This window comes from Typopeltis vanoorti, chromosome 17 (genome assembly GCF_054136105.1).
Source record: "Typopeltis vanoorti isolate ZY-2024b chromosome 17, IOZ_Tvanoo_1.0, whole genome shotgun sequence".
NCBI classification, from domain to species: Eukaryota; Metazoa; Arthropoda; class Arachnida; order Uropygi; family Thelyphonidae; genus Typopeltis; species Typopeltis vanoorti.
Genome location: NC_143565.1, coordinates 106,297,083 through 106,324,251, shown reverse-complemented (window position 1 = coordinate 106,324,251; position 27,169 = coordinate 106,297,083). Strand labels below are relative to the sequence as shown.

Here is a 27,169-nt window from a genome sequence, read left to right as displayed (position 1 = left end):
CTATTCATGGAATCAGCCTCAGCCCTTAGGAACATGCCAAACCTCAATAAATTTGGATGCATGAGACTGCCCCAAATTTGGGAAACATATATCAGAAGAACTTCAGCCCAAAGGCCAAGAACACCTAATAAATGCCCGTCAGGGGGCACCATCAGGACTTGAGGAAAACGGTAGCTTGCTTCATTTCTCATTTGCTGTTATGTAGTACTTGTGTGCACGTTTTTTTTTTTTTCTTAAGTTCCCATGAAGATGGCAACGTGACGTTGACAAAATATCGGAAAGTATATATTAAAGTTGATTTAATTTATATTTCTAGTGTACGCTGTCAATTCCTTAAGTATTTAGTTATCATTATAGAATGAAAAAAAATAAAGAAATTTCAGAAAATCTGTGGAACTAAAGGACACTGAATAAAAAAAACAAGATGAGAAACTCAACTAAAATTTTATAAAGTAATGGCCACTTCCACTCTACTACATGGTTCAGAAACATGGATCATTGAAAAGAAAGATGAAAGTAAAATACAAGCTACAGAGATGAAATTTGTAAGAGAAATTAAAGGATGCACAAAATTGAACCATATAAGAAATGAAGACATCAGATAAGAACTAGATGTTTACAATGTAAATAAAAAGAACAAGGAATATAGAGAGAAATGGAAAGATATTGGCTACCAAAAGAGGTGGATAGATATAGATTGAAGGAAAAGAGAGGGAGGAAGACCAGTGAAGCCAGAACAGGCAAATGCCTAATCCTTGAAAAGAAGGTTGGTGATTATGAGGACAGAAGACCAGTTCAGGAACTGGCTGGCAGATGCAATGTTTGGCAGAGAAACAGAGGCAGTGTTTGAATGCATTCCAAAGGTCAAGAGGTTGAATAAGGTAAGTATGAACTGGATGAATGAAGAGTTGAAGCTAGAAGAGGGCATTGTGGAGACAGCAGAAGATGAGTGATGGTAATATTCAGTTACATGAAGAGGAATACAAAGAGCAAGCAAGAGAGGTAACTCACATGGTAATGGTAACAAAAGTACAGTATGAACAGCAGTTAGCTAATGAAACCAAAAGGAATCCTAGGGAATTTTTTTTCGTACGTGGCCACTAGAAGAAAGAATGATAGATTATGGAAAGACAATACTGGTTGGAGAGAATGGTAGAATGATAACTACCAAGGAAGATATAGTAGAGCTACTTAATGAGCAGTTCATAAAGGTATTTCATCCTCATGAAAGTAACATCATGCATAACTTGAGAGCAGGGATGGTGATTGAACAGAGGAGGTATATGAGAAATCGAGTAAACTTGATGGTATATCACTACATGTCTTGAGCGAATATTCTATGGAGTTAACAACAGCTTCAACTTACATCTCTAATTGAGTTTTAGACTTTTCCCATTTCAAAGGAGTGGAAAGAGGGCAAAATCACTCCACTTCATAAAGGGGAGGGATGATAAGACTAAGGGTTTCAAATTACTGACCAATCTGTTTGTCTGGAGTTGGTAAGGGTATTAGAGAAGCGAGAATTAGGATTCAGCATTGCGTTGATGACATCTACATCCTCCTTGATGGACAGCATGGATTTGCTGAAGGAAGGTCGTGTAGTGTGACAGGTACAATGGATAAAGGTGAAGCATATATGGTAGTATATTTAGATTTTACTAAAGCCTTTGGTGGATGCCACATGACAAGCTGGTAATTAAACTTGGTTGTCTGATAAGTATCAGCAAGTTGTGTATGTGAGAGCAATATCCCAGAGGAAGAAGTTCACAGTGGTTTGTCCCAGAGATCTGTTTTGGCTCTATTGCTGTTTAATTTATATGTAAATGATATTGAGAAAGGCTTAAATAGTGATATACAGTTGTTTGTAGATAATGCAAAGTTGGGTGGATGTTGTAGTCTTGCAAGGGGATTTGAATAGACTTTTTGAATAGGCAAATGAATGGGGCCACCAGTTCAGTATAGCAAAGTGTAAGGTTTTAAAGTTTGGAAAGCATAAATTGGATGCAGTGTATAAGATTGGTGGGAATATCTTAAAGCAAGTGGAGGAGAGGAAAAATCTGAGGGTATTGGTGAATAAGGATCTGAAATTTCAAGGACATTTTGCTAAAATTGTAAGGACAGCTCAGCACATTATGGGATGATGCAGCAAACACTGACATAGGAGTAAGAATTATGATTCCTTTGTTTAAGGCTTTGATCAGTTTTGGTCACAAGGTTTTCAAAGAAATGAAGAGATGTTGGAATGAGTTCAGACATGATTGACTAAAAACGTGTAGTGTGTTAATTGTTTTATGAGGTCAGAGGGTGGAGTCATTTAGGACTTTTTGGTATGTGTTTTGATCATTTAAATAGCTGTTATTTTGTTGTGGTAATCTGCTTTAGCAATTGTTATATCCGGGTTCTTATTTAATGATATTGGAACGTTTTGTAGGTTTGAAGTAATGTTGGATTGTATTTTTATTTTGCTATTTAAGATGTTTATTTTATGAAATATTACTTCTTTGTTGGGGTCTGTTTCTTGCTTGGCACATATTTTGGGGATATTGCAAAGTTTAGACCTTTATTTAGAATGGTAATTTCATTGGGTGTGGAATTATAATTTGATAGATTTATAAATGAATTGTTTGATGTAGGTTGTATGGTAGTGTTATCCAAAGGGTTGGAAGCTGCACACGTTTGTTGTTATGGGGATTCCATTTTTTTGCACGGTGAGTTTCAAGGACATTTTTAGGGCCTGACTGTTCTGGTCAGGCCCTGAATTCACCCTGACTCCATAAGACAAATTAACAACATACTATATAGATAAAATAACAATGAAAAAACTCAACACCCTGCACTCCATATATATTCGGACAAATTAAAACCATAAAGATGGTTTCCCAGCATTCCCAATAGTCTTATTCAAAAACACCACCACATCACCATTATCAAAATTCTTAGTAAAACTACTCAAATCTTTACAACCAAGTCAAAATCAATGATAAAAAAACAAAGACGACCTAGTTCAAAAAATAGCAAACGTAACTCTATCCCACGATGACATCCTCGCTTCATTGAATGCAATTTTGCTATACACCAATGTAGATGGTCCCAGAACGTTAGACATCATACATACATTACTCACAGAAGACCACACCCTGGGAACACGAACAAAATTAACACCCAGTGATATCGTAAACCTGATAAAACTAATAATCTCAGCAAACTTTTTTTTTAATTTAACAATGACACATCTATATTCAAATTTTAGGACTTCCTGTGGGTCAAAATATTAGCGAATAATTAGCAGGATTGTTTCTGTAACATATAGAATCGCATCTACTCAGCCCCCCCCCCCTCCCCCCAGCAGCACTTTTTACAGCTGATATGTGGATGATATTCCAGCATGCATCATCACTTTACAAGCATCCCTTAACGACTTCAGCAACAGACTACACTTCACCATAGAAACAGAGCATGAAAAATCCATAAATTTCCTAAACCTAACATTAATTAGAGCAAACAACAAAATAGCCACAAAAATATTCCAGAAATCCACACATATTGGAAATTACCTCCAGTTTAATTCATATCATCCTTATTCTATCAAAAAATGAGTCACTCTAGCACAATTTATAAACACATATTTTTGACTATGCGTAATTATCTCAACATAGAAATAAAGAAATTAACACAGATTTTTAGAAACCGAAATTACTCAATTTCGGTTTCTAAAAATTTCTCAACACAGCTAATAAATTATGCCAACAGCACAGCGAGAACCCATCAAAACAATGCAATAACCTAAGCAAACTTCCCAACACAAAAAATCATTAAACTGCCATACATTCAGAACATATACAAAGCTGCAGGCATAGACTTCTGTGGCTAATTGGTTCAAAAGATATATTTCGGTGATTACACCACTTTTTTTTTTTTTAATTATTCAGTTATATAAAACACTGAAATAATAGTTCCCGACAAGTTTCGTAAATCATAGGATTTACATCATCAGGGGGTAAATAGTATAACTTAAAGTTTAAAAGAGAATTAATAAATACAAATGATAACCGTCTGGCTATTCATAAAACTCAAATAACAGAATGCAGATATACAGGGTGTCCCAAAATTAACACAAGAAGTAATTTTGATAGAAAACACAGGTTTTTAATTAAAAATTGTAATTTCTTATTGATTCATCAAGTATACAGTATAGGGTTATGCATGGAATAGCATGTCGGATAAATGGCCTCCACAGCTTTGCTGGCACATACGCACTCTTTTGTCGAAATTTTCCATGACCGTTTTGCATAAATGTGGCTGAATTTCGTTGATACAGCACTCAATTTTCTCCTTCAAGGTGTGGGTGGTCGTGGGCTTGTTGGCATAAACCTGACTTAAAAAAACCCCAAAGAAAAAAGTCCAACGGCGTTAAGTTACATGATCTGGGCGACCAATTCTGATCACCAAAACGGGAAATTACACGACCAGGAAATGACTCATGCAGTAATTGAATTGTTTCTCGGGCTGTATGGCATGTGGCACTGTCTTGTTGAAACCACATGTCATCCACATCCATATCTTGCAATTTAGGCACAAAAAACTGGATTATCATGTCGCGATAGCGAGAACCATTAACTGTTATTGCCTTACCAGCTGCATTTTCGAAGAAGAATGGACCGATGATGCCTCCAGCCCAAAATCCGCACCAAACAGTGACACGTTGTGGATGCATTTGTTTCTCAACAATCGCTTGTGGATTTTCTGAACCCCAAATGTGACAATTTTGTTGATTAACGAAGCCATCAAGATGAAAATGAGCCTCAGCTCTGAAGATGATTTTGTTTTTCAAAAAATAAGCATCCACTTGTTGTTGTTCCATAATCCATGAAAATGCGTTGTTCTTTTGTGTAGCGCTCCATTTTTAATAACCCTGAACTGTCAGCTGTCACGCTGTCTTTTTTTTCTCGTTGGCAACACTTTACCGCACAAATGGCGCTAAATTTAAATCTTACGTGAATTTTGGGACACCCTGTATAACGTTATTGACGTTGAACAGTACTGGACGATGTCATGTGTTCTTGTTCATACAGTCAGAGCTCAGATTGTGGTAGATTTTTTATTAGCGCTGACCACACTTGATGGAGAATTAAACCTTGATTTTTGTTGCATTGGGTTTGGTTTTTTAGCATATTAAAAAAAAAAAAAATGTGGTGTAATCACCGAAATATATTTTTATATACAAAGCTTACAAATACATTTCTAAACACACAGACTATAAATTAGTGTTCACCATGAAGTAAAAATTGGCGACACTTCTAAAAACCTACAAAATCTCACACATACATCATCATCAAATTCCTCCCATGTACCCTCAAGGGGTGTACAGGATATGACAGTACTACATGAAAAAATTACATCATTATTAACTTCCTATCTACAATTTTCCTCCAAATCAGTCTGTTACTTGTCAAGACTCCAACGTTATCAGATCTTATATTTCTATCGTCTAAGGCACTTTGTACCGTATCAATCCACCTATATCTTGGTCTTCCTCTGGGTCGTTTTCCTGCCAACCTGGCAGAGAACACTTGTTTTGCTAATCTTTCCTCTCCCATTCTATTTAAGTGACCATACCATCTGAGATTAGCTCTGCTAACGCATTCCTGGATGCTGACAATGTCAAGTTCTTTCCTAATATCCTCATTTTTAATATGATATTGCCATTGATGCCATCTGTTCACGCCTCTAATCTTTCTCAGGACTCTCATATCTGCGGTCTCTAGTCTTTGGTCAAGTGTTTTACTTGTGACCCAGCTCTCAGATCCATAAGTTAAAATTGGTTTGAACACAGTCTTGTATACAGCTAATTTAGTGTTCCGACTAATTTCTTTCTTATTCCATATGAATTTATTCAATTGACTTCCCACGATACCAGCTTTGCTGATTCTGTTGTCTATTTCTATATTTAGTTTACCATCTTCAGTAAAAATTGTGCCTAAGTAGCTGAAATGTTTTACTTATTCCACAGGTTCTCCATTCACAACACAGTTGATATTTTCAATGATTCTGCCTATTTTCATTGTCTTTGTCTTTTTATTGCTGACCTTCATACCATATCTATTACAACAGCTATTCAATTTAGTCAGAGAATCTTGCAGACTTGTAGCAGATTTATTTAGAAGTATAACATCATCCGCATAAAGCAAAGAGCTGACATTAACATCTCCAATTTTGATATTAGGTTTAATACCACATTCCTTCATAATGTGATCCATATAGATAATGAATAACAGAGGGGATAATGTACATCCTTGTCTCACACCAGATTTAACATTAAACCATCTTCCTGTACTTCCTTCAATTCTAATTGCTGACTCACAACTCAAATAAAGACTAAGTATTGCTTGATATAATGCCCCATTGACACCATATAACTGCAGCGTATTGAATAGCTTCTCTCTTGGCACCTTGTCATATGCCTTTTCCAAATCGACAAAACTTAAATACAGATCTTTGTTATATTCCCATGCTTTCTCGACTATTTGTCGTAAAGTGAAGATCTGATCCTGACAGCCTTTATTTGGCCTGAATCCAGCTTGTTCTTCACCAAGCTTTTCTTCCACAATTCTTCTCAACCGTTTCTCAAGTATACTTACATAGATCTTCCCAGGAACACTCAGTAGGGAAATACCTCTGTAATTCTCACATTCAGTTTTATTTCCTTTTTTATATATGGGTACTATGAGAGCTCTACTCCAATCATCGGGAATTCGTCCCTCTGCCCAGGCTTTCTGAACTATGCAGTGCAGCCACTGTAAGACTCTTATACCACCATACTTCAGCATTTCTGGTCGAATATCATCTACTCCTGCTGCCTTTCCACATTTCAAGCCTTTGATGGCTTTTTCTACTTCAAGTATGGATATGTATTCCTGACTGCATGCCTCGTCAGTGTTGTTTATCACTGTGCTGTCATCACTGCTTGTTTCATTTAGCAGTTTTTCAAAGTAATTACTCCATACTTCAAGGAGATCTTTTTCTCCTGTTTTCATTTCACCTTTATCATTTCTAACTCCTTTTACAGCACTCTTTATTCCATTCCTAAGCTTCTTCAACAACCTCCAGAATATTTTGCCACCTTCTTGATATTTATTTTCTATATTCTTGCCAAAGTCCTCTCATGACTTTTGTTTAGCTAGTTTTACACACTGTTTAGCTTTCTTACATTTGTCTCTGTATTCTGTAAGATTAAAAGCTGACTTATTTGCCAGGAACTTTTGATATGCTTTCTTCTTTTCCTTCACTGCCTCTTTAACTTCCTGTGTCCACCAGGGAGTTCTGATTTTTTTTTATCCTTGCACACAACCTCACCACATGCCTCTCTGACAGAATCAATGTTTCCTTCAGAGTTTGCCACTGAATCTCCAAGGTTTGATTCCTGTTCTCAAACTCTTTCATTTTCTTTTCAATAATATTTCTGTATTTTAGTCTACAGTTCACATCTGAGAGCTGCTCAACTTTTATTCGCTTTAAAACTTTCTTACATGTTATTCTTTTCAATATGAAATTCAATTTTATCCACATACAAGGAAATACTAAAACACCACAATGTAGTAAACAAATTTCCTTGCCAACAAGACTGTGACATTACTTACACAGGCTCCATGATCAGATCTTCATGAGCAAGATAAGGAACACTTCCATGGCTGTAACATACCAATCCCAGAACATTTAAGAAATAAGAAATGTAGTAACCAAAATAAATACAAAAATACAGAGCAAACAGAAATAGCAGCCCATGCTCTTAAATAGAAGCATCTCCTGTAAATTGACAAAGCTGTAATAGTAGACATACAGGAAAATGAAACAATGCTTAGAATATTGGAAACGATAGCCATAAAATGTGACTAAAACTCAATGAACGTTCACCACCCCTATATAATCTCCGAGAGCTGGAAGCTCCACAACATAAAAATTAGGTCACGACTCTGACCAGTAGAAAACAACACAGATACACTCAAGACAAAAAACACTAAGCCAACATGACATAACCTCCACTTTCCCCATGAGCTTCAAAGTTAACATCATAAAAGGGGGTACTCCTAAAGAAAAATTGGCAAAATAGCCTATAAAAATTAATGAATAATCATGTTTATAAAAACAACAGAAAATTGTCAGCACTAGCAATGGAGCAAACTAACTTTTCATGATGCAATGTTAGTGACATTATCCAGTCTCTGACTCATCTTTGGGAGATAGTGTTTTTTAACTAACACTATTAAAAAGCTATTCATCATGTATAATTACACTAAGCTAATTCATGTTATGAATTGTGAAAATAAGCTCACATCAATACTCCAATTACAGCTACATGACTTAAGTTAAAGAATGTGTTAGGTGAATTATAGTTAGTGAAACAAATGAAAATCAGTCTTGTTAAATTAATTTTTTTCATCTAAGGCTATCTCCGTTGTTTATAAGTATGGTGATGACTTGCAAGTTATGCAAAATAAAGTGTTGTTTGAAAATACTTGACTATTTATTTCAAAATTAATCTGTGGATGCATAGGCTTTACTTTATGAAGAGACTGAGAGATAAATAATGACTATTGTCATAGATTGGAATTACCGTATTTGCCAGCATATAAGACGCACCCCCTTTTTTTGTACACAATTTTTAGGAAAAAAAATATTTTTTAGATCCTCTTCCTGATTCCGCCAAGTTCTTATCATTTTCTCAGTTGGGGGTGGTCCGAAATGCCTCTCTGCAGCCTTGTTTCCATGTTCTTTAGCATACACAATTGCACATAGCTTGTATGCAATATTGTAGCAATGCCGACATTTCTCAGCCATAATTTGCCAAGAAATTTAGATAAAATTTAACGGCAGAAATTTATCACCGTTCACAACAACTGCGATTGGAAAGTTTAAACGAATAGAAACAAAGCTGTGATCGTCGATTACAGCACATGCGCATCCACTGAACTCTACATAACTGGAGTACTCTCACAGCACAAGGAAGCAAGAAAGAAATTGCGTAATTTGGAACAGAGAAAATTTCCAGAAATGAAAGTAATAAAAAAACTGAGTATCGGCATATAAGCCACACCCTGTTTTTCAGACCTATTTTCAAAGAAAAAAGTGTGTCTTATATGCCGGCAAATATGGTACTTCATATTTTTGAAACATAGGCAAGGTATCTTGAAAGTATCTTTGTCAGGAAAAAAAGTCTTTGAAGAAATTAAATTAATTACATACGATACTATTTCCTGGTCAAAAATAAAACCTTATTGCATTCATTGGAGGATGGCTGTGATCAAATAACTTGATAGGGAATGAGATGTTTTAAAATGAAAAATGTGTAAATTATGTAATGAAATTGAGAAAATTTTTTGAATAAATTTAGAATGAAGCTGAAAATTCACTTGCTACTTGTCTCTGATAACTTGCCCATGGTGAGTGGATTTGTGGTGCCCTTTCCTCTTGGTAAGTCAGACCACAATCCTGTCCATTTCCTTTACTAAAAAAACATCCTTCACCCAGCTGCCCTTTTGGTCTTATGTCATTTAACACAACATTAATTCTATGAATACTGTTTCTGCTCTCTTATCCAGATACTTATTCTTGACCAGTTGCTAAAATAATTCTTGCTGGAACGAAACCATTCATCTTATTTTACTCATAACCCCAAAATACTATTTAAGCATCACTTCTTCAGAAAATATCAGTCTCTTTGGTCAAACAGATGTGTTGTCCCTGCTCTCCAACCAATAAGTCATGGGTTTGAATCCAATTGCAAGCATGGATGTTTGTGAATATCTTTAGGTGGCAGATGAATATCATCATCCTGTGTGAGATCACTTCCCCTTGGAAATTTTTTTTGGAAAACTTTCATGTTTGCTTTCTAGATTTTTTTTTACGTAAAAAATATAAAACAAAATAAAAGGTCCACATGTCCATACAAAATCATATTTTTCTTATTGAATGGTTTAAACCTTCAGCCTTTCATCACACCGACATGTGACATCCATAGCTTCCTCAATCTAAAAAAAATTGCCATCCTTTTCCTTTCAAAATGCTGCTACTAACCTGTATAATCATAGAAAAATAAACATAAACACTAAAATGCTTTATACTAACTCCAATCCTGTTAATTAATAATCTTCCTCTCTCACAAATTGGATCCAGCCACTTTATCATAGATCTTCTATTTCAGCTTTCTCTTTTGTAGATATTTTCCTGGATAGCATTTTGCAGACTGGTCAAAATCCAGCTTCAGACTTACTGAGCCAACTTCTCTTTCATCTTCTCTCTTTTTTTTTGTACCCATCTTCCTCTGTTTTTTTTCCAAAAGGCTACAACTTCCAGCTGCTCAACACACATCAATAGATCCTGCTTTTTCCTCAACCTCTTGCTCATGACACCTTGATGTACATGGTGAATCTAAATTACTGTTGGAGTTTCTGTGACCTACAATTTCAAACTGGAAACAACAAAATAAAACTGTTTGCAGAATGTGCAAGTGTAACTCAAAAAGTTTTATTACCTGTAGAATCAATACTGCAGAATGCCAAACAACTTCAACATGCGTTCCCTTCGTGGCATGTAAGATGTCCAAGTTAAAAACAAAATCCCTCCAAGTGTTCTCCATCATTTGCAGTGTAACTATTTCTATTGCAGTAACAATTCTGGTCTTCAGTTCATCAAGGGAAGTCACAGAGGTCTGGTAAACAGTGTCCATCTGTCCCCAGGAAGAAATCAAGCAGTGTAATATCGGATGAGCATGGAGGCCATGGAATCGGTCCACCATGCCTAATCTAGCTCAGGAAAATGCATGTCACGAAATTCTCTGACAATAAGATCCCAATGTGGTGGTGCTTCATCTTGCTGGAACACCACATCTGACTGATGATCTTCCAACTGTGGTAACAGAATTGTAGTATGTCCAGATAGTTCACCGCTGTTTTTTTTTTTTTTGCAAAGGATCCCAAAACTTCCAAACATGACAAAGTACACCAGACATTCACCTTTGGACTATCTCTTTTGTAAAATTAGTGATGAAAATTATCATCTCCGAAGGTAATTTTCATTAGCTTCTATTTTTGACAAAATGTCTCAGGCAAATTGGAAATGGCAGGGTTTATTGTCTGACTGTAAAGCCTGCACAATCTGCAGTTTGTAGGCACAGAGTTGTTGAAGGCAGTTATGAACCATCCTCCAAACAGTTGTTTGTGGTATACCTAACTCCTAGCTGCAAAGAAACTTGTCTAGTTGACTTTTGTAGGCTTTAATAAAATACTTCCTGGATTCAATCAACATCTTCCTGCTCCTTTTTGGGCTGGATATATATATATATATAAAAAGTAGTACAAGTCGAGGCAGGTCACTTAGACTTGCATTACGTGCAGGTGCAAACTTGACTTATTTGTCTGTTTGCTTACTTGGGAAATGGAGTAAAAACCAGGTTTAAAATAGCTTGGTATCTTTAACATATATTATACCCAAGGTAAAAAAACTTTCTACATCTATCTCTCATCCTGAGATTTTTATTTAATAAGGTCAAAGCACCTTTTGGTAACTTGTTTTGGTAAAATACTTATAAATTCTGTATTATTTAACCTTGGTATTTCTAAGCCTGGCTCCCACTGATGAGACCTCAATGAAGGTCGAAACTGGTCTGGGTAGTGGCCCCTTGTCTTTAATTTGTCTTTAATGCATAGCATCATACATCTCCCCAAGGAAGTGGGCTTTGCATTAAGGGTAAATATTAATAATAGTGATCAGAGCTTATTCAGACTTTACCATAAGTTGCCTCGACTTGTACTACTTTACGGGGTCACTTAGACTTGCATTACGTGCAGGTGCAAACTTGACTTATTTGTCTGTTTGCTTACTTGGGAAATGGTGTAAAAACTAGGTTTAAAATAGCTTGGTATCTTTAACATATATTATACCAAAGGTAAAAAACTTTCTACATATATATATATATATATATATATATATATATATATATATATATATATATATATACATACAGTAAAACCCCATTTTTACATTCCTGCAATTTATGTTTTCCTGCCATATACGTCATTTTTTGTTGGTCCCGTTGAAAGGCCTATTCTTATGATATATTGTTTTCCTGCCATTAATAACTTGATGTGGACGTTATTTCCTGTGATTTGCGTTTTTTTCTCGGGTGGCAATACTGATTTTCAAATCGATTTCTGCGGAAATAGGTGCATTTCTGTTCCGAGATGGTGATGCTTTCGGCTGTAAGTTTCATTTCCGCCATCATGGTGACTTGCACACTTGAAGCAGTAATGTAGTGATGAGCGATACTGTGATTTTTCAATCACAGCACGAATTGATATTGCCGAATTTCTGCTACGTAATTTAGCGTGTGAAAGTTGCGGTGGTGGATTATCCATGTTAGTAACATGGAGAAAAAAGACAGAAAATGTATTTCGGTAGAAGAAAAGATGGCAATTCTGCAACGTGTAGATTGGCATGCCGGAACATGTGTGCATTTAGCAAAAGATCTTGGACTCTCCGTGTTCACTTTAAACATGGTAGTAGAAAACAGGTCAAGCATTGAACTCAATGCAAAGCAATCTGGCACTATGTCAAAAAAAAAAAATAAACGAAAAGCAAAAACAATCAACAATTAAAGATTTTTTTAAATAGATAAATGAATTTAGAATTACTTACATTTATTTTCAGTTATTAAATTTTGTAGTCGAGTATATAGACTCACATACTAGCAGTAAGTCATCTTTTAGTCTTTTTTTTAAATGTTTTTTTTTTTACATTTCCCACTATTTACACTTTCCTGCTATTTACACTTTTTTTCCATCAGTCTCCTGAAAAGTGTAAAAAAAAAAAAAGGGATTTTACTGTATATATATATATATATATATATATATATATATATAAAATTGTGAATTGGTTCAAATATGGGATTGAAAATTTCCTTTTAAAACAGTCTGTTTTCCTCTCTGCTATTTTCATTAGGTACAGTTTATACCCTGTTTGTCTTTTTTATGCACAATAATTTTCTAAATTAGGAACCTAATTTAAAATTAGTTTGCATGCAGATATATACATTATATAAAATATAATCCAATAATTGTATTTATTTATTTTTTTGTAGATGAATGTTGTGTTTATTTCATAAAACTGTCCAATAAGTGTGCTAATTTCTAACCTATTTCTTACAGAATGACAGGACGAAAAATAAAAGCAATAAATCTTGGTTCTTACAACTATCTGGGATTTGCAGAAAACAAGGGTGCATGTAGTGATGCAGTAGAAGCTGCTATCAAAAAGTATGGCATAGGAATATCTAGCACTCGCCATGAGTTGGGTAAGTATTTAGTTTTATAAAAAATATATCGAATGGCAGTTGCAAAGAATCATGTGATTGATGAACCAGTAAATTCTTATCAAAATAGATTGAAACATTTCTTAAAAATTTACTTGATATTCAAAAATAATGGCAATAATTTTTTCCCCAACCTTTAGTACTCATTTCCTATTAGTAATATAAGTCAAGCAACATTTTGTGTTTTGAGAAAAACACAAAATGTTGCTTGACTTCATGTATAGTTAGTTGTGAAGGTGTACATTATTACATCACTAATCATTTTTAAGCCAGACTGAGTAAAATGTCCTGTGCTTATTTGCTGCTTCTGGTATTTTATTTTGAATACTGAGACTTAAAACTTGAGAGACAGAATCTGACTATATTGGATATGACCACGTTTTGCATTATAGTGTGAGGCCATTTTTGGATACACTTGTTGTGCATCTTCTCTTGACCAGTATGTTCTTCGCTGTCTATCATAAGTTTGCATATACAGGTGCCAGTATATACATATGGACCCTTTCCACTGCCTAGCATAAAAACTTAGTGTCATTAATCCCCTCAGAAACATAGCAGTAACAATTTACTTTGATGAGTAATCTCTTTGCAAATTACAAATGATCAATGCAATGGCTATAGCAAAAATCAAAAAATTATTCACCTACAGTAAAACCATAACTATTCTGTATATTTAAAGGGATATCAGAAAAAATAAATAGAATGCTACACAAATACAACCTTAATACCATCTTTAAATCATCTAGAAAATTAAGAAACTCATTCAACTCTTCCAAGGATTCTCTTCTCCCATGACTCACCCCAAGCATACCAAATCCAGTTCGTCTATAACTTTCCATATATAAGTGAAACAGGACATGTGATTTCAAGCAGAAAAAAAAAAAAGAACACAAACAACATATCAGGCTACTGTTATTAACCATGTTAACTATAATCATCTGGACAACATGACTGAAATTGTCTCCGGCCATGTATAAGAAACAGGACTGTGGCTTTGTTACAGTTTTTTTTCACCCCAGAGGTGCAAAAAGCTAGTAGGATCAACATTTGACCAAATTAACGATACTCTGGTATACACTGCTTAGAAAGAATTCAACAAACACCATAGCATTAGGAACAAACAGCCATGACCTACCTCAATAAGATGTAGGACCTCCTTTCTCTGCAATGACTGCAGCAATCCTATGGGGCATACTTTCCACCATAGCAGTCGATGGGAATTTTGAACCATTCTTCCTGTAGACATGTAATGAGACCATTCTGGGGCAGACATCTCTTGACCTCACCTGATGTGGAAGTTGCATGTCCAGAATGTTCAGATACCTCTGAGTTCAATGTTTGTGGTACCACAAACAGAGGTTCAAAGCCAAACCAGGAAAAAGAGGACCATACCATCACACTGCCACCTCTGAATTTCATGGTTGGGGTTATGCACTTTGGTAAGAGACGTTTACCAGGCATCTGCCGCATCCACACCTGTTCATCAGCTCGGTAAAGGATATACACTAGTGGCCAAAATTGTTGAAACACTTTTGGAAAAAGTGTATTTTTAAGGTTTGACAGCTCATAACACCACTTTTTTTTGGTGTAATACCATAAAATTATATATCAATGGAAAGATAATTTAATCAAGAATGTAATGCAATAAATTTTATGAAGGATTTTTTTATTAGAACAGCAGTTATAAAGAAGAAAAGTGAAACACATAGAAAAAATGAGTTATACAAAAATTCTCACAATGTAAGTTAATTCTTAGTTGGGTAACCTTTAGCGTTAATTACAGCCTTACAACGCCTTCCCATGGAGTGAACCAAGTTTTTTTAGTTATGCAGCTGTTATAATGTGAAACCAAGATTGAATTATTGCTTTTATTAATTAGGTTTTATTGGTGGGTTGTTTCTGACTAACAAGTTTCTTTAGTCCCAGGCCATTCCAGCAGTGGAATATGATTATCTTGGAACTACTTTTTGCACACAGCAGCAACATGACATGGAGCTGAATCCTGTTGAAATATAAATGCTTCATTATCTTGGAAAGATCATGTGTGGAAGGCTTCAGTTTGGGCTCAAGTATTTCATTTATGTATTTTTGGGCATTTATATTCCCATTAATCACGCAAATTCTGCCCCCACCTTTTGATGTCATACAACTTCAGATCATAACACTAAGTGGGTATTTCATAGTAGGTGTAATGCAATCAGGATGCAAATCTTCTCCAATTCTTCTCCTGACGTATTTTATGCCATCACTACCAAACAGGGAGATTTTGGTCTCATCACTCCAAACACTGTCCATTGTTCTGCTGTCCAGTTAACATGGGTTTTAGCGCAGTTTAATCTTTTCAACCTTTGTTTGAAAGACAAAAATGGCTTTTTTCGTGGAATTCTAGCATTTAGACCAAATTCCTGCAGTTTGCACCGAACAGTCCTTGCACTCAATTTCACATTGTATTGCACCATTTCATCTTGTATACATCCAGATGATTTTCTTCTGTTATGTAGGCACAGTCTCTCAATTCTTCTATGATCAGTTGCTGTTGTGCACCTTTTCCTGCCTTTACCAGTCTGGTTTTGTAGTGACTGAGTCTCCTTATACTTCAAAAATTTAGAAATGCCACCTTTGGTTAAGTTTCCGCCAATTTTTCTTCTAATTTCTTCATAACTGTAGCCATTGTTCACTTAATGGTACTATTTTACATCGATTTCTGGGTGACCAGTCAACTCTTTGTGCCATTTCTTTAATTTTATTACATTTTACAAGCTCACTAAATGAAAGAACACCAAAAAAAACCAACCAACTTGATAGCAATCACATAACATACTGACAAATGTCCTCTTCTCAACTCCAATACATGACATCAATAGCTGAATCCTACTGTGATCTTATTGGCTCATTACCAAAACAAGATGACACCTGATTGGCTCTCTAAACATTCATGCTCATTGGCTACATTCAATTGAAGGAAAGCTACTTCATATCAACCTAAGCAAGTTGTGCTTCTTTTTTCTGGCTATTTGGCTATAACTTTTCATAGAATAGAGATAATTGAACAAACTTTGTTGCATTACATTCTTGATTAAATTATCTTTCCATTGATATATGATTTTATGGTATTACACAAAAAAAAAGTGGTGTTATGACCATCAAACCTCAAAAATACACTTTTTCCAAAAGGTTTCCACAATTTTGGCCACTAGTGTAGCATGATTTGTGGAACATGGAAGCTTGGAAAGCTTCCACTTCCCACTGTACTTGCTCTTTGCACTACTGAAGATGATGCTGCATGTTGGTTAAATTAATGTGGTGTTTGCATATTGCTGTCCTACCATGAAAACCCCATGTCGTGAACCTCGGTTGTGGATGTTGTGTAGATTCATGTTCCCATCGATGCCTGGAACTTTGCATTCAAGGTGTTGGCTGAAGTGGTGGTTTTTACATGTTATCCTTTGTAGTACCCTGCGTTCACAACCCTTAATTATGGGTTGTCCATCGAGTTATTTTCAAGCTATGTACTGTGTATTGTAATGTACAATAGACTCTCTTATGCAGCCTAATGTGGTGAAAGGGCAGGCCGGATAACACAAAACCCAGATAGGCTGGAACTCTAGGCCTACCTTTTCACACAAATGTGAAAAGGTAGGCCTAAGATGAAAGAGTCAAAACTTACAGTTTTTAGTTTTTGAAAAAGTCCTTGATAGATGACTGCTTCACCCTTTAAGCCCTCTTCTGCGACGCAATGTCCCTCTACTCACCCAAGTAGATGATATCAGCTGGCATCGCTTCCTCCTGCTCACTAATGTACTGCAGCGCTGCCTCAATCTTCTTGAACCCTTCCAAATGTGGGATGAGATTTTTCCTGTCATCTAAGGATGCCTCGTCCTCCTCTTCTTCTTCCCCCTGTGTCACCATTTCCACAATATCGTTGTCAGTTATTTCATCAACTTCGTCGTTTGACATCCATTTTGTAACATCCTCTGCATTGACATTATCACAGCTTGGTATACATTTTTGAGCAACGAAACAAGTCCATCATTTTCATCTTCCACTTCGGTTTCGCACATGGGTTCAAGGTTGAAATGTCCACCTTCATGGTCCAAAATAATTTTCCAAGACTTTACAAGTGATATGTTTTGAATCTCTTTACTAACAATTTACTAATGTAACCAGGAACAGTGGCAAATGTATTCCGCACTTGTGGACATCCGATACACAACTGATGAAGCGGGGAAATCCGCACTTTGCATGTCTCAACTTGTGTTATGCACACGGCACGTAGGAGGATTGTAGCAGATGCCCACTTGCAACGCCTTGGCAAAGTAAATTACAGTACATATTCCTCATTTTATCACGGAGAATTACTGTATTATTATAATTCTCCGTGATAAAATTCGGGCTCCGGATAGTCAATAGTCTACTGTAGTTTGTTTCCTGTATGTATATGTGTGTGTGAATTCCAGATGATGACTTTAATATGAAAGTTGAAACATCAGGTAATTAAGTTGGTTGATTTTAAATTAAAGTTACTACTCCAATATGATAGTTGTCATTGTAAATTTTCCAAAATGAATGCTGATCGGCATTTAACATTGAAAAAAGGATGTTTACACCTAACTTTACCTCATGCCATCTTCCTGTATTGCTTGATATAATTATTGCATTTAGAACAGCTTTTCTTTTAACATTTTGTCATATGTCTTTTCCAGATCTGCAAAACTTAAATACGTATCCTTGTTATATTCCCATGATGAAAATCGGATCCTGGCACTTTGTTTGGTCTGAACCAAGCTTGTTCTTATCAAGTTTCTGGGACAGACATCAATTTTTCTTATCCTCTTCTCAAGTATGCTTTCATAAATCTTTTCTGGAACACTAATTAGGGAATTTTTTTGTAATTCTCGTTCTGTTTAATTTTCATTTTTTATAGATATGTACTTGGAGTGAAGGACTTTAGTCACTTAGAATACATAATGCTGCATAATACAGCCTTCTGAATTATGCAGCAGCCACTGTAAAACTTTTATGCCTCCATATTTGATCATTTCTAGTCAAATATCATCTACTCCATCTTTCTTTTCATGTTTCAAGTTTTTAATGGCTTATTCTACCTCACTTATTGATATATATATATATATATATATATATATATATACTCCTGATTGCATTCCTCTTGAATATTTTCTACCACTGTTCTGTCATGTCTTGTTTCAACAGTCTTTCAAAGTACCCCAGACATTTAGAATATCTTCAGTTTTTGTCGTCATCATCATCTCTGATTCCTTTTATAATATTCTTTTTTCTCAGTTTTTAATCTTTATCAATAGATTTCACCTTCCTTGACATTTATCTTCTATATTCTTATCAGCCTTCCCAGACTATTTTAGATTGCTACAAAAGTTGTGTCGTAATGCTTTTTATTCCCCCTACAGGACATTGAATCTGTTAACTGTTCATTAGCCATTTGAACCTAATGAATACTTTCTTTTGGTTCTTTTTTATTCTGTAAATAAATATAGTCTTGATTTTTTCCCTTCATTTATCACATTATCAATGCTGATATTTCTTGGATATGCATCAAACATGTTGAAACCAATGAAAAGTGCTATATTAGTATTAAACTGTTAAATAAATGATTTAACAGATTCATGCTTTCTTTAAATAGTTATTTAAAGAAAGCATGAAATCCTCATAAATAACTTGACTTGCTGTTTGATAGCACTTGGAGAAAGCCCTTCTTTGGTGAAAAACTTTATCATAGTGCGGTACTCAATTTTTAACATTACAGCCACTTAACGTGCCACGTGTTAGTCAAACGAGTGCCTACAACTGAATGATGTAGGTAGAGAGTTGAAACTGGTACACTAAGCTTCCCATAGATGGTGCTATCCATCACCATCTTCAAGTTTTAAAATTGGTGCAAATTTTGTATGTCATGCCAGAAATGTTTGGAACCTAACTTGTATTTTAAACTTAATTCTTCTTCTTCTCTTCCATCTAAGACGGGGTGAGTCTTCCCTTGAGCAGGATCTTCCAATCTTCTCTATTCTTTGCTGTTCGAAAAAGTTCCTTATATGTTCGGCATCCCAAAATGTTCTTTATTAATTTCGGTCAGGTAATTCTTGATCTTCCAGGTCTTCTTTTTTCAGTTGGAAAAGTATCAATTAAGACATTAGGAAGTTTGTCTGCATCCATGCATACAGTGTGGCCAAACAATCTCAGTTGTTGTTTTCTAATTTTTTCTATTATTGTCTTTTTATACAATAATTCTTATCTGACTGTGCTGTTTGTTTTCTTTTCTATCCAACTTGTTCTATTTATTTTTCTTAAGCATTTCATTTCAAATGCCAGCAGTTTGTTTCTCCTCTCTTTTCTTAACTGTCCATGCTTCTGCTCCATAGATGACTATTGGTATAATTATTTATTGATTCATATAATTTGATTTTGGCTTGCTTAGATATCTTGTTTATTTTCCAGATTTTCTGTAATTTTCTCATGGTGGTCCATCCTATCGCTATTCTGTGTTTAATTGTTTTGAGTTCATCTATTGTTTCTGTTAGTTTTGATCCAAGATATATGAAGTTGTCTACTTGTTCTATTTGTTCTCCATTTAGGGTGGCTGAGATGATAGTTCTGTTTCTCCTATTTTCATCACTTTTGTCTTTTGTATATTTATTGTCATGTCATATGTTTTACAGTTTTCGTTTAGCTTGTTTATCAACCTTTGTTGTTCATTTGGGGTTCTTGCAATAAGGATGAGATCATTCACATATTTGATATTTATGTTTAAACCAATATAATAATGGCTAATACCTGTTGGATTTCTGCTCAGGACATGGACTGGTTATTACTAACACCATGATCCAACATAAAAATGTGCACAAATTCACATGGAGAGAAGAGGCAAGGAATAAGAAAAGTCTCATTGACTATGTTATTGTTGATAGTGATGTTTTCCCCTTGGTGCAGGACCAGAGTGTACAGAGGATTTGAAATTGGAAGTGATCACTATTTAGTCAGGAGCAGGATAAATTTGAATTTCATATTGAAAAGAATAACATGCAAGAAAGTTTGAAAGCGTCTACAGTTTTGTCTACAGTTCACATCTGAGTTTTGTCTACAGTTCACATCAGATGTGAACTGTAGACAAAAATACACAAAGATTATTGAAGAAAAAAACAAAAGAGTTTGAGAACAGGAACCAAACCTTGGAGATTCAGTGGCAAGCCTTGAAGAAAACTCTGATTGATTCAGCCAGAGAGGCATGTGGCGAGGTTGTGTGCAAGGATAGAAAAATCAGAACTCCATGGTGGACACAGGAGGTTAAAGAGGAAGTGAAGGAAAAGAAGAAAGCATATTAAAAGTTCCTGGCTAATAAGTCAGCTGGTGCTCTTAGAGAATACAGAGACAAATGCAAGAAAGCTAAACACTGTGTAAAACTAGCTAAACAAAAGCTATGGGAGGACTTTGGCAAGAACATAGAAAATAAATATCAAGAAGGTGGCATGATATTCCTGAGGTTGTTGAAGAAGCTCAGAAATGGAGGAAAGAGTGCTGTAAAAGGAGTTAGAGATGATAAAGGTGACATGAAAATGGGAGAAAAAGATATCCTTGAAGTATGGAGTACTTCGAAAAATTGCTAAATGAAACTAGCAGTGTTGACAGCACAGTGATGAAAAACACTGACCAGGCATGCAATCAGGAATACATATCCATACTTAAAGTAGAAAAAGCCATCAAAAGTCTGAAATGTGGAAAGGCAGCAGGAGTAGATGATATTTGACCAGAAATGCTGAAGTATGGAGGCATAAAAGTTTTACAGTGGCTACACTGCATAGTTCAGAGGGCCTGGACAGATGGACGAATTCCAGATGATTGGAGTAGAGCTCTCATAGTACCCATGTATAAAAAGGGAAATAAAACTGAATGTGAGAATTACAGAGGTATTTCTCTACTGAGTGTTCCTGGTAAGATTTATGCTAGTATACTTGAGAAATGGTTGAGAAGGATTGTGGAAGAAAAGCTTGGTGAGGAACAAGCTGGATTCAGGCCAAATAGAGGCTGTCAGGATCAGATATTCACTTTACAACAAATAGTTGAAAAGCCATGGGAATATAACAAAGATCTGTATTCAAGTTTTGTCGATCTTGAAAAAGCATATGACAAGGTGCCAAGAGAGAAGCTATTCAAAATGCTACAGTTGTATGGTGTCAGTGGATCATTATATCAAGCAATACTCAGTCTTTATTTGAGTTGTATGTCAGCAGTTAGAATTGAAAGAAGTAAAGGGTGATGGTTTAATGTTAAATCTGAAGGAAAGTGGTATTAAACCTGGTATCAAAATTGGAGATGTTAATATTAGCTGCATACTTTATATGTGGATGATGTTATACTTCTAAATAAATCTGCTACAAGTCTGCAAGATTCCCTTACTAAATTGAATAACTGTTGTGATAGATATGGTATGAAGGTCAGCAATAACAAGGAGTACTTGTTATTGCTGACCTTGAAAGATAATGAAAATAGGCAGTAGCATTGAAGATTTCAGCTGCATTGTGAATGGAAAACCTATAGAACAAATAAAACATTTCATCTACTTAGGCACGATTTTTAGTGAAGATGGTAAATTAAATATGGAAATAGACAACAGAAATAACCAAGCTGGTATGGTAGGAAATCAACTGAATAAATTTATATGGAATAAGAGAAAAATTAGTCAAAACACTAAATTAGCTGTATACATGTTCAAACCAATTTTAACTTATGGATCTGAGAGCTGGGTCAGAAGTAAAACACTTGACCAAAGACTAGAGACCTCAGATATGAGAGTTCCTGAGAATGATTAGGGGTGTGAACAGATGGCATCAATGGCAATATCATATTAAAAACGAGGATATTAGGAAAGAACTTGACATTGTCAGCATCCAGGAATGAGTTAGCAGAGCTAATCTCAGGTGGTATAGTCACTTACACAGAATGGGCGAGGAAAGATTAGCCAAACAAGTGTTCTCTGCCAGGTTGGCAAGAAAAAGACCCAGAGGAAGACTAAGATATAGGTGGATTGATACAGTAAAAAAGTGCCTTAGGAGATGGATATATAAATATAAGATCTGGCAATGCTGTAGCTTTGACAGGTAACAGATTGGTTTGGCAGAAAATTGTAGGTAGGAAGTTAGTAATGATGTAAATTTTTCATGTGGTACTATCATATCCTGTACATCCTTTGAGGGTAAATGTCAGGAATTTGATGATGATGTTTAAACCATTGAAATTGATTCCAGGCTCATTGTCTGTTGTCTTCTTTACAACTTCGTCTAGATATATGTTGAATAGGCATGGTGATAATTGGCATTCTTGCATTACTCCTTTTTGGATCTCTAGGTTTTGTTGTATGTCCTTTTTAATTATTGCATTTGTCTTAGAGTAATATTTTATCAGAAACTGTATTATATATTTATCTATTGCTTTTTCTAGTAGAACTTTAAGAAGGATTTCTCTATTGATGCTATCGAAAGCTTGTTTAAAGTCCACAAAACAACAATATAGTTCTTTATGGTCTTCCCAGCTGAGCTCTGCTAGTTGGTGCAATGTGAAAATCTGGTCTATTGTTGAATAGTTCCCTCAGAAACTAGCTTGTTCTATTCCTATCAGTTCTTCATAGGTGTTTTTTAATCTATTTTGTATAATTCTTACGAATATTTTATGTGTGGGAGAGTAAATTGATTGACCTGTAATTCCTGCAGTCTCTTTTGTCTCCTTTCTTGTATATTGGGATGATCTTTCCAGTTCTTCAGTCATCTGGGATCTCTCCTGTTTGTAATATTTTATTGAATAGGATTGTTAAATATTCTATTGATGTGCTCTCTCCATATGACCACAGTTCAGTCTGTAATTACAGATTGGTCTGTAATTTCTGCAGTCTCTTTTGTCTCTTTTCTTGTATATTGGGATGATCTTTCCAGTTCTTCAGTCATCTGGGATATCTCTCCTGTTTGTAATATTTTATTGAATAGGATTGTTAAATATTCTATTGATGTGCTCTCTCCATATGACCACAGTTCAGTAGGGATAGTATCAATGCCTGGTGCCTTATTGTTTTTCATCTGTTTTATTGCGTATTTAACTTCTTGTAAAATTTTTGGATGGTCATTATTTTCTTCTATTGTTGGCATTGTAGTTTTGTTTTCTTGATGAAAGATAGTCTTAAAATGGTTTGACCAGATTTTTCTTATGTCTTCAATATTCCCGGTTTCAGTCATCTTGTTTATCATTGTTACTGCTTTTGCTGAGAATTCCTTTGTAATTTCTCTTATAGTGTCATGGAAGACTTAAATTTTGTTGGTATGCTTCTTGGCATTTCTTATCTTTTTCTTCTAACCATTTTTCTTTGGCTTTTTTGCAGAGGTTATTAACTTTATTTTTAGTGCTCTGTATTTTTCTCTATTCTCTTCATTGTTTTGTTGGTTTACAAGTAGCTTGGCCTCTCTTTTTTCTTCTATTGTAGCTAGGATTTCTTGGGTTATCCACTGTTTGTTTATTTTGGGTTTGGTAAACTTAATTACCAACTTCAAACTCTGTTTACTTTCAAAGCTTTTAATAAGTTTTAAGTATTTCGCTTTGAAATGATGAATTCTTAATATCCTTTTATTTAATAGCTTTACATTGCCAAATTTTGAAGCCTTAGGCCCTTTCCTCATTTGTTAAAAATTAAGCATTTTATTTCATTAATTGAAGGACTAATAGTACGTAATACCTTACTTTTTTATAGCAGCTATCAATAATTAATGTGATGTTTGTGTATCCTAGTTGAATTAAAATCTTGTTCACAAGTGTGAAAATGTTTCATGAGACTTACATATGAATAGCCTGATTACCATCAAATTTGATTGAACAGCTTGTTATCCATTAATTTTATAATTACAAAAGAATTTCATTGAGTATACAGTTTAGGTGTTTTTTAATCCTCCTGCATCAGACAATGTATTTTCAGCATACTGTTATTTGGCAGTCTCCTTCACTCTGGCAGCCAATGAAAAATATAATTTCTAAGCATTCTTCTTCCTTCAGTTTGTACACAATCCTGCATTGTAGTTTTTCTTTGGGATAAAAAAAATAAATAATTGGTTGCTCCAAATATTATATTGCTAGATATTGCTGTACTGCAATCATTGAAATAAATTAAAGATGCCAAGAAGTTATATTTTTGGTTTAATTCTTTATCCAAGTGTAAGCAAATAAAGTTTGCCAGTAATTTCAGGACTGGGCAACTCGTATATAGAGGCTAATGACTTCACATCACAAATCTATTGATGTTATTCTTGGGGAGGGGTGGGGGAAGTTACTGCAATTGTGTTGCATTATCCCCTTACAGTGTGATTAGTGCTTGTTATAGTGAGAGTTTGACTGTATGATTGAAAATGTATAAATCTAAAAATTAAACATAACAGCCTCCTTAATTGTTAGTTCAGTTAGAAAAGGGAATAGTTGCCTGCTATAAAATTCTTCTCTGGCATTATTTTTCTTTTTTTTTCCACTGCAGGTTCTAACAGCTTGAACCATTAGTATGCACTATGCTGCATCCACTTGCATGAAATCTTTTGATTTATTATTTAGACTGTAGATCATGATGTAGTAATCACATGTTTTGCCTGACCTATTCATGACTTATAAATGAGCTCTAGATTTTTTTGAAAGGTAATAGAATGATACATTAGTTATATAAACAAGTATACTTTTTTTCCCCTCCTTAATAGGTACACTGGATATTCATCAAGAATTGGAGAGCCTTGTTGCTCAGTTCTTAGGTGTTGAAGATTCTGTTGTATTTGGAATGGGTTTTGCAACAAATTCCACTAATATTCCCACAATTGTTAGCAAAGGATGTCTTCTTTTAAGTGATGAAATGAACCATGCTTCAGTAATTTTAGGCTGCCGTCTTTCAGGAGCTTCCATTAGAGTTTTCAAGCATAACAGTAAGTGGTGCCTTGAATTCAAGAGTAAATACTCTACTGCTGACCTATGATTGTATGTGTACAGTCATTAGTGTTTTTGATTATAAGATAGATTAAACTAATATTTTAATGAGAGAACCATATTGATGTATTAGATTTATCTAAGTAAAAAAAAATGAAATAAAAATATGAACATTTTAAACAAAACAGTGGGGAAGGGGATTCATACATTCAAGTACCTACAGAAGCTTAACTACTGGCTAACATACAAAGTGACTTCACAACTTGTATTACTAATAATTATCGTTAGCTTGTTCACATTACAAATATATGGAGCACTGATGTGAAATTATACCATAGCAGATTAACACCTTTGCTGCCAACTACGAGTATACTCGTATGTCGATTTACCGACCTCCTATGCCAAACACGAGTTAACCCTTAGTATAATTACCTTAATTTGGATCCTTGGATTCTGAATAAAGTGGAGAGCACGTCTGGGGGCTTGATAGAAGGGAAATAATTTCAACTGAAATATAGTATATTATGTATGTGCCTCAGAAGCCAACTACGAATATACTCGTATGTCGATTACCAACCTCCTATGCCAAGCGCGAGCTTATCCGTAGTATAACATGTAATTTGTAAATCAATTTAAAACTGATAAAAATCAATAAAAATAATAAAAAGAAATCAATAAAATAAAAACCAATTTATTCAAATTACAAATGGTACACTTTAAAACAATTTTCCATGCACAATGGTGGTTTTTCCTGGCAAACAGGACAATAATAACAAATTTCGCGTCGTTGTTTGTTTCGTTTACATACTTGGCATGGCTTTGTCGGCAAATATTTTTTTCTGTAGGTGGTAAAATTTCCAAATAATGAAGATCCCGAATCTTGCTGATAATCTGTGATGCTGTAAGCTTATCCATTCCAACAAAAACTGAGATAAATTGATCTCTAAATTTTAACGCAGTCATTGCGTTTCCAGTAATTATATTATAAAATTTATGCGCATTTTGAATATATATCAAGAATGTGTATTGCCAATTTCTTTGGCCATCTAATTGTCTTTCGTTAGGGGGGAATAGTAAGAAAGCATTTGATCAGAAAGATCGATGCCTGACATACCCAAATTATAATCCCTAACGATATTTAGTTTTAATTGAATTTTACCATTCCGATTTTTTGCTTCAACCATTTAAAATTTATGCATATTTGAAATGGAAAGAACTTCTCCCTTTTATCCTTCCATTTGCGATGATGAATTCATTAAATTCATCATCGCTCATATTAGCGTAAACTTCTAATTCTTTATCAGTAAGTTTTCTTTTACTGGTCATGGCGAAACTCAAGGTTTTTAGAAACTAGACACAATAAACACATTCGTCAGCGCATGTAATATATGGGTGGTGGTGATATGAGATTACTCGTAGTTGGTGTATGAAACAAAATTCTGTCTGATAAGCCGTCTACGAGATTACTCGTAGTGATCTTGAAGACGCAAAAGTGCTTAGCATGCGGGAACAAACTATGCCTGAGGAGCGTGGCAGCGAACATGTTAAGGAACATCCTGTTCTTTAATTTTTCACTAAAGGATAGCAAACTTCATTGATGAATTTTCCTGCATGGAGTTCATTCAAATGAGATCCTGAGAATTTCAGGGTGAGGTCAACTGAAAAAAACTAAGCCTGTGGATAATAATTGCGGGAATATCAAAGCTTTAATATTCTATGAATTTACCATAATCATCATCATCAACATGGTTTGGTCATGTGATGAGGAGGGAGGACGAATATGTGGGAAGAAGGGTCATGCAGATGGATGTGCAAGGAAGGCGGAAGCGTGGGCGGCCA

The 27,169-nt window shown here is 35.0% G+C and overlaps 1 protein-coding gene across 1 annotated transcript in view; it reads left to right on the top strand.

Moving 5' to 3' along the window:
- The window catches only part of lace (serine palmitoyltransferase long chain base subunit), a 155,337-nt gene that overhangs the window by 57,963 nt on the left and 70,205 nt on the right, over window positions 1-27,169 (top strand). The window contains exons 4-5 of the mRNA XM_090407054.1: window positions 13,200-13,345; window positions 25,111-25,329. Of these exons, the coding sequence (XP_090263180.1) occupies window positions 13,200-13,345; window positions 25,111-25,329 (365 nt within the window). The remainder of the gene's footprint in view (window positions 1-13,199; window positions 13,346-25,110; window positions 25,330-27,169) is intronic.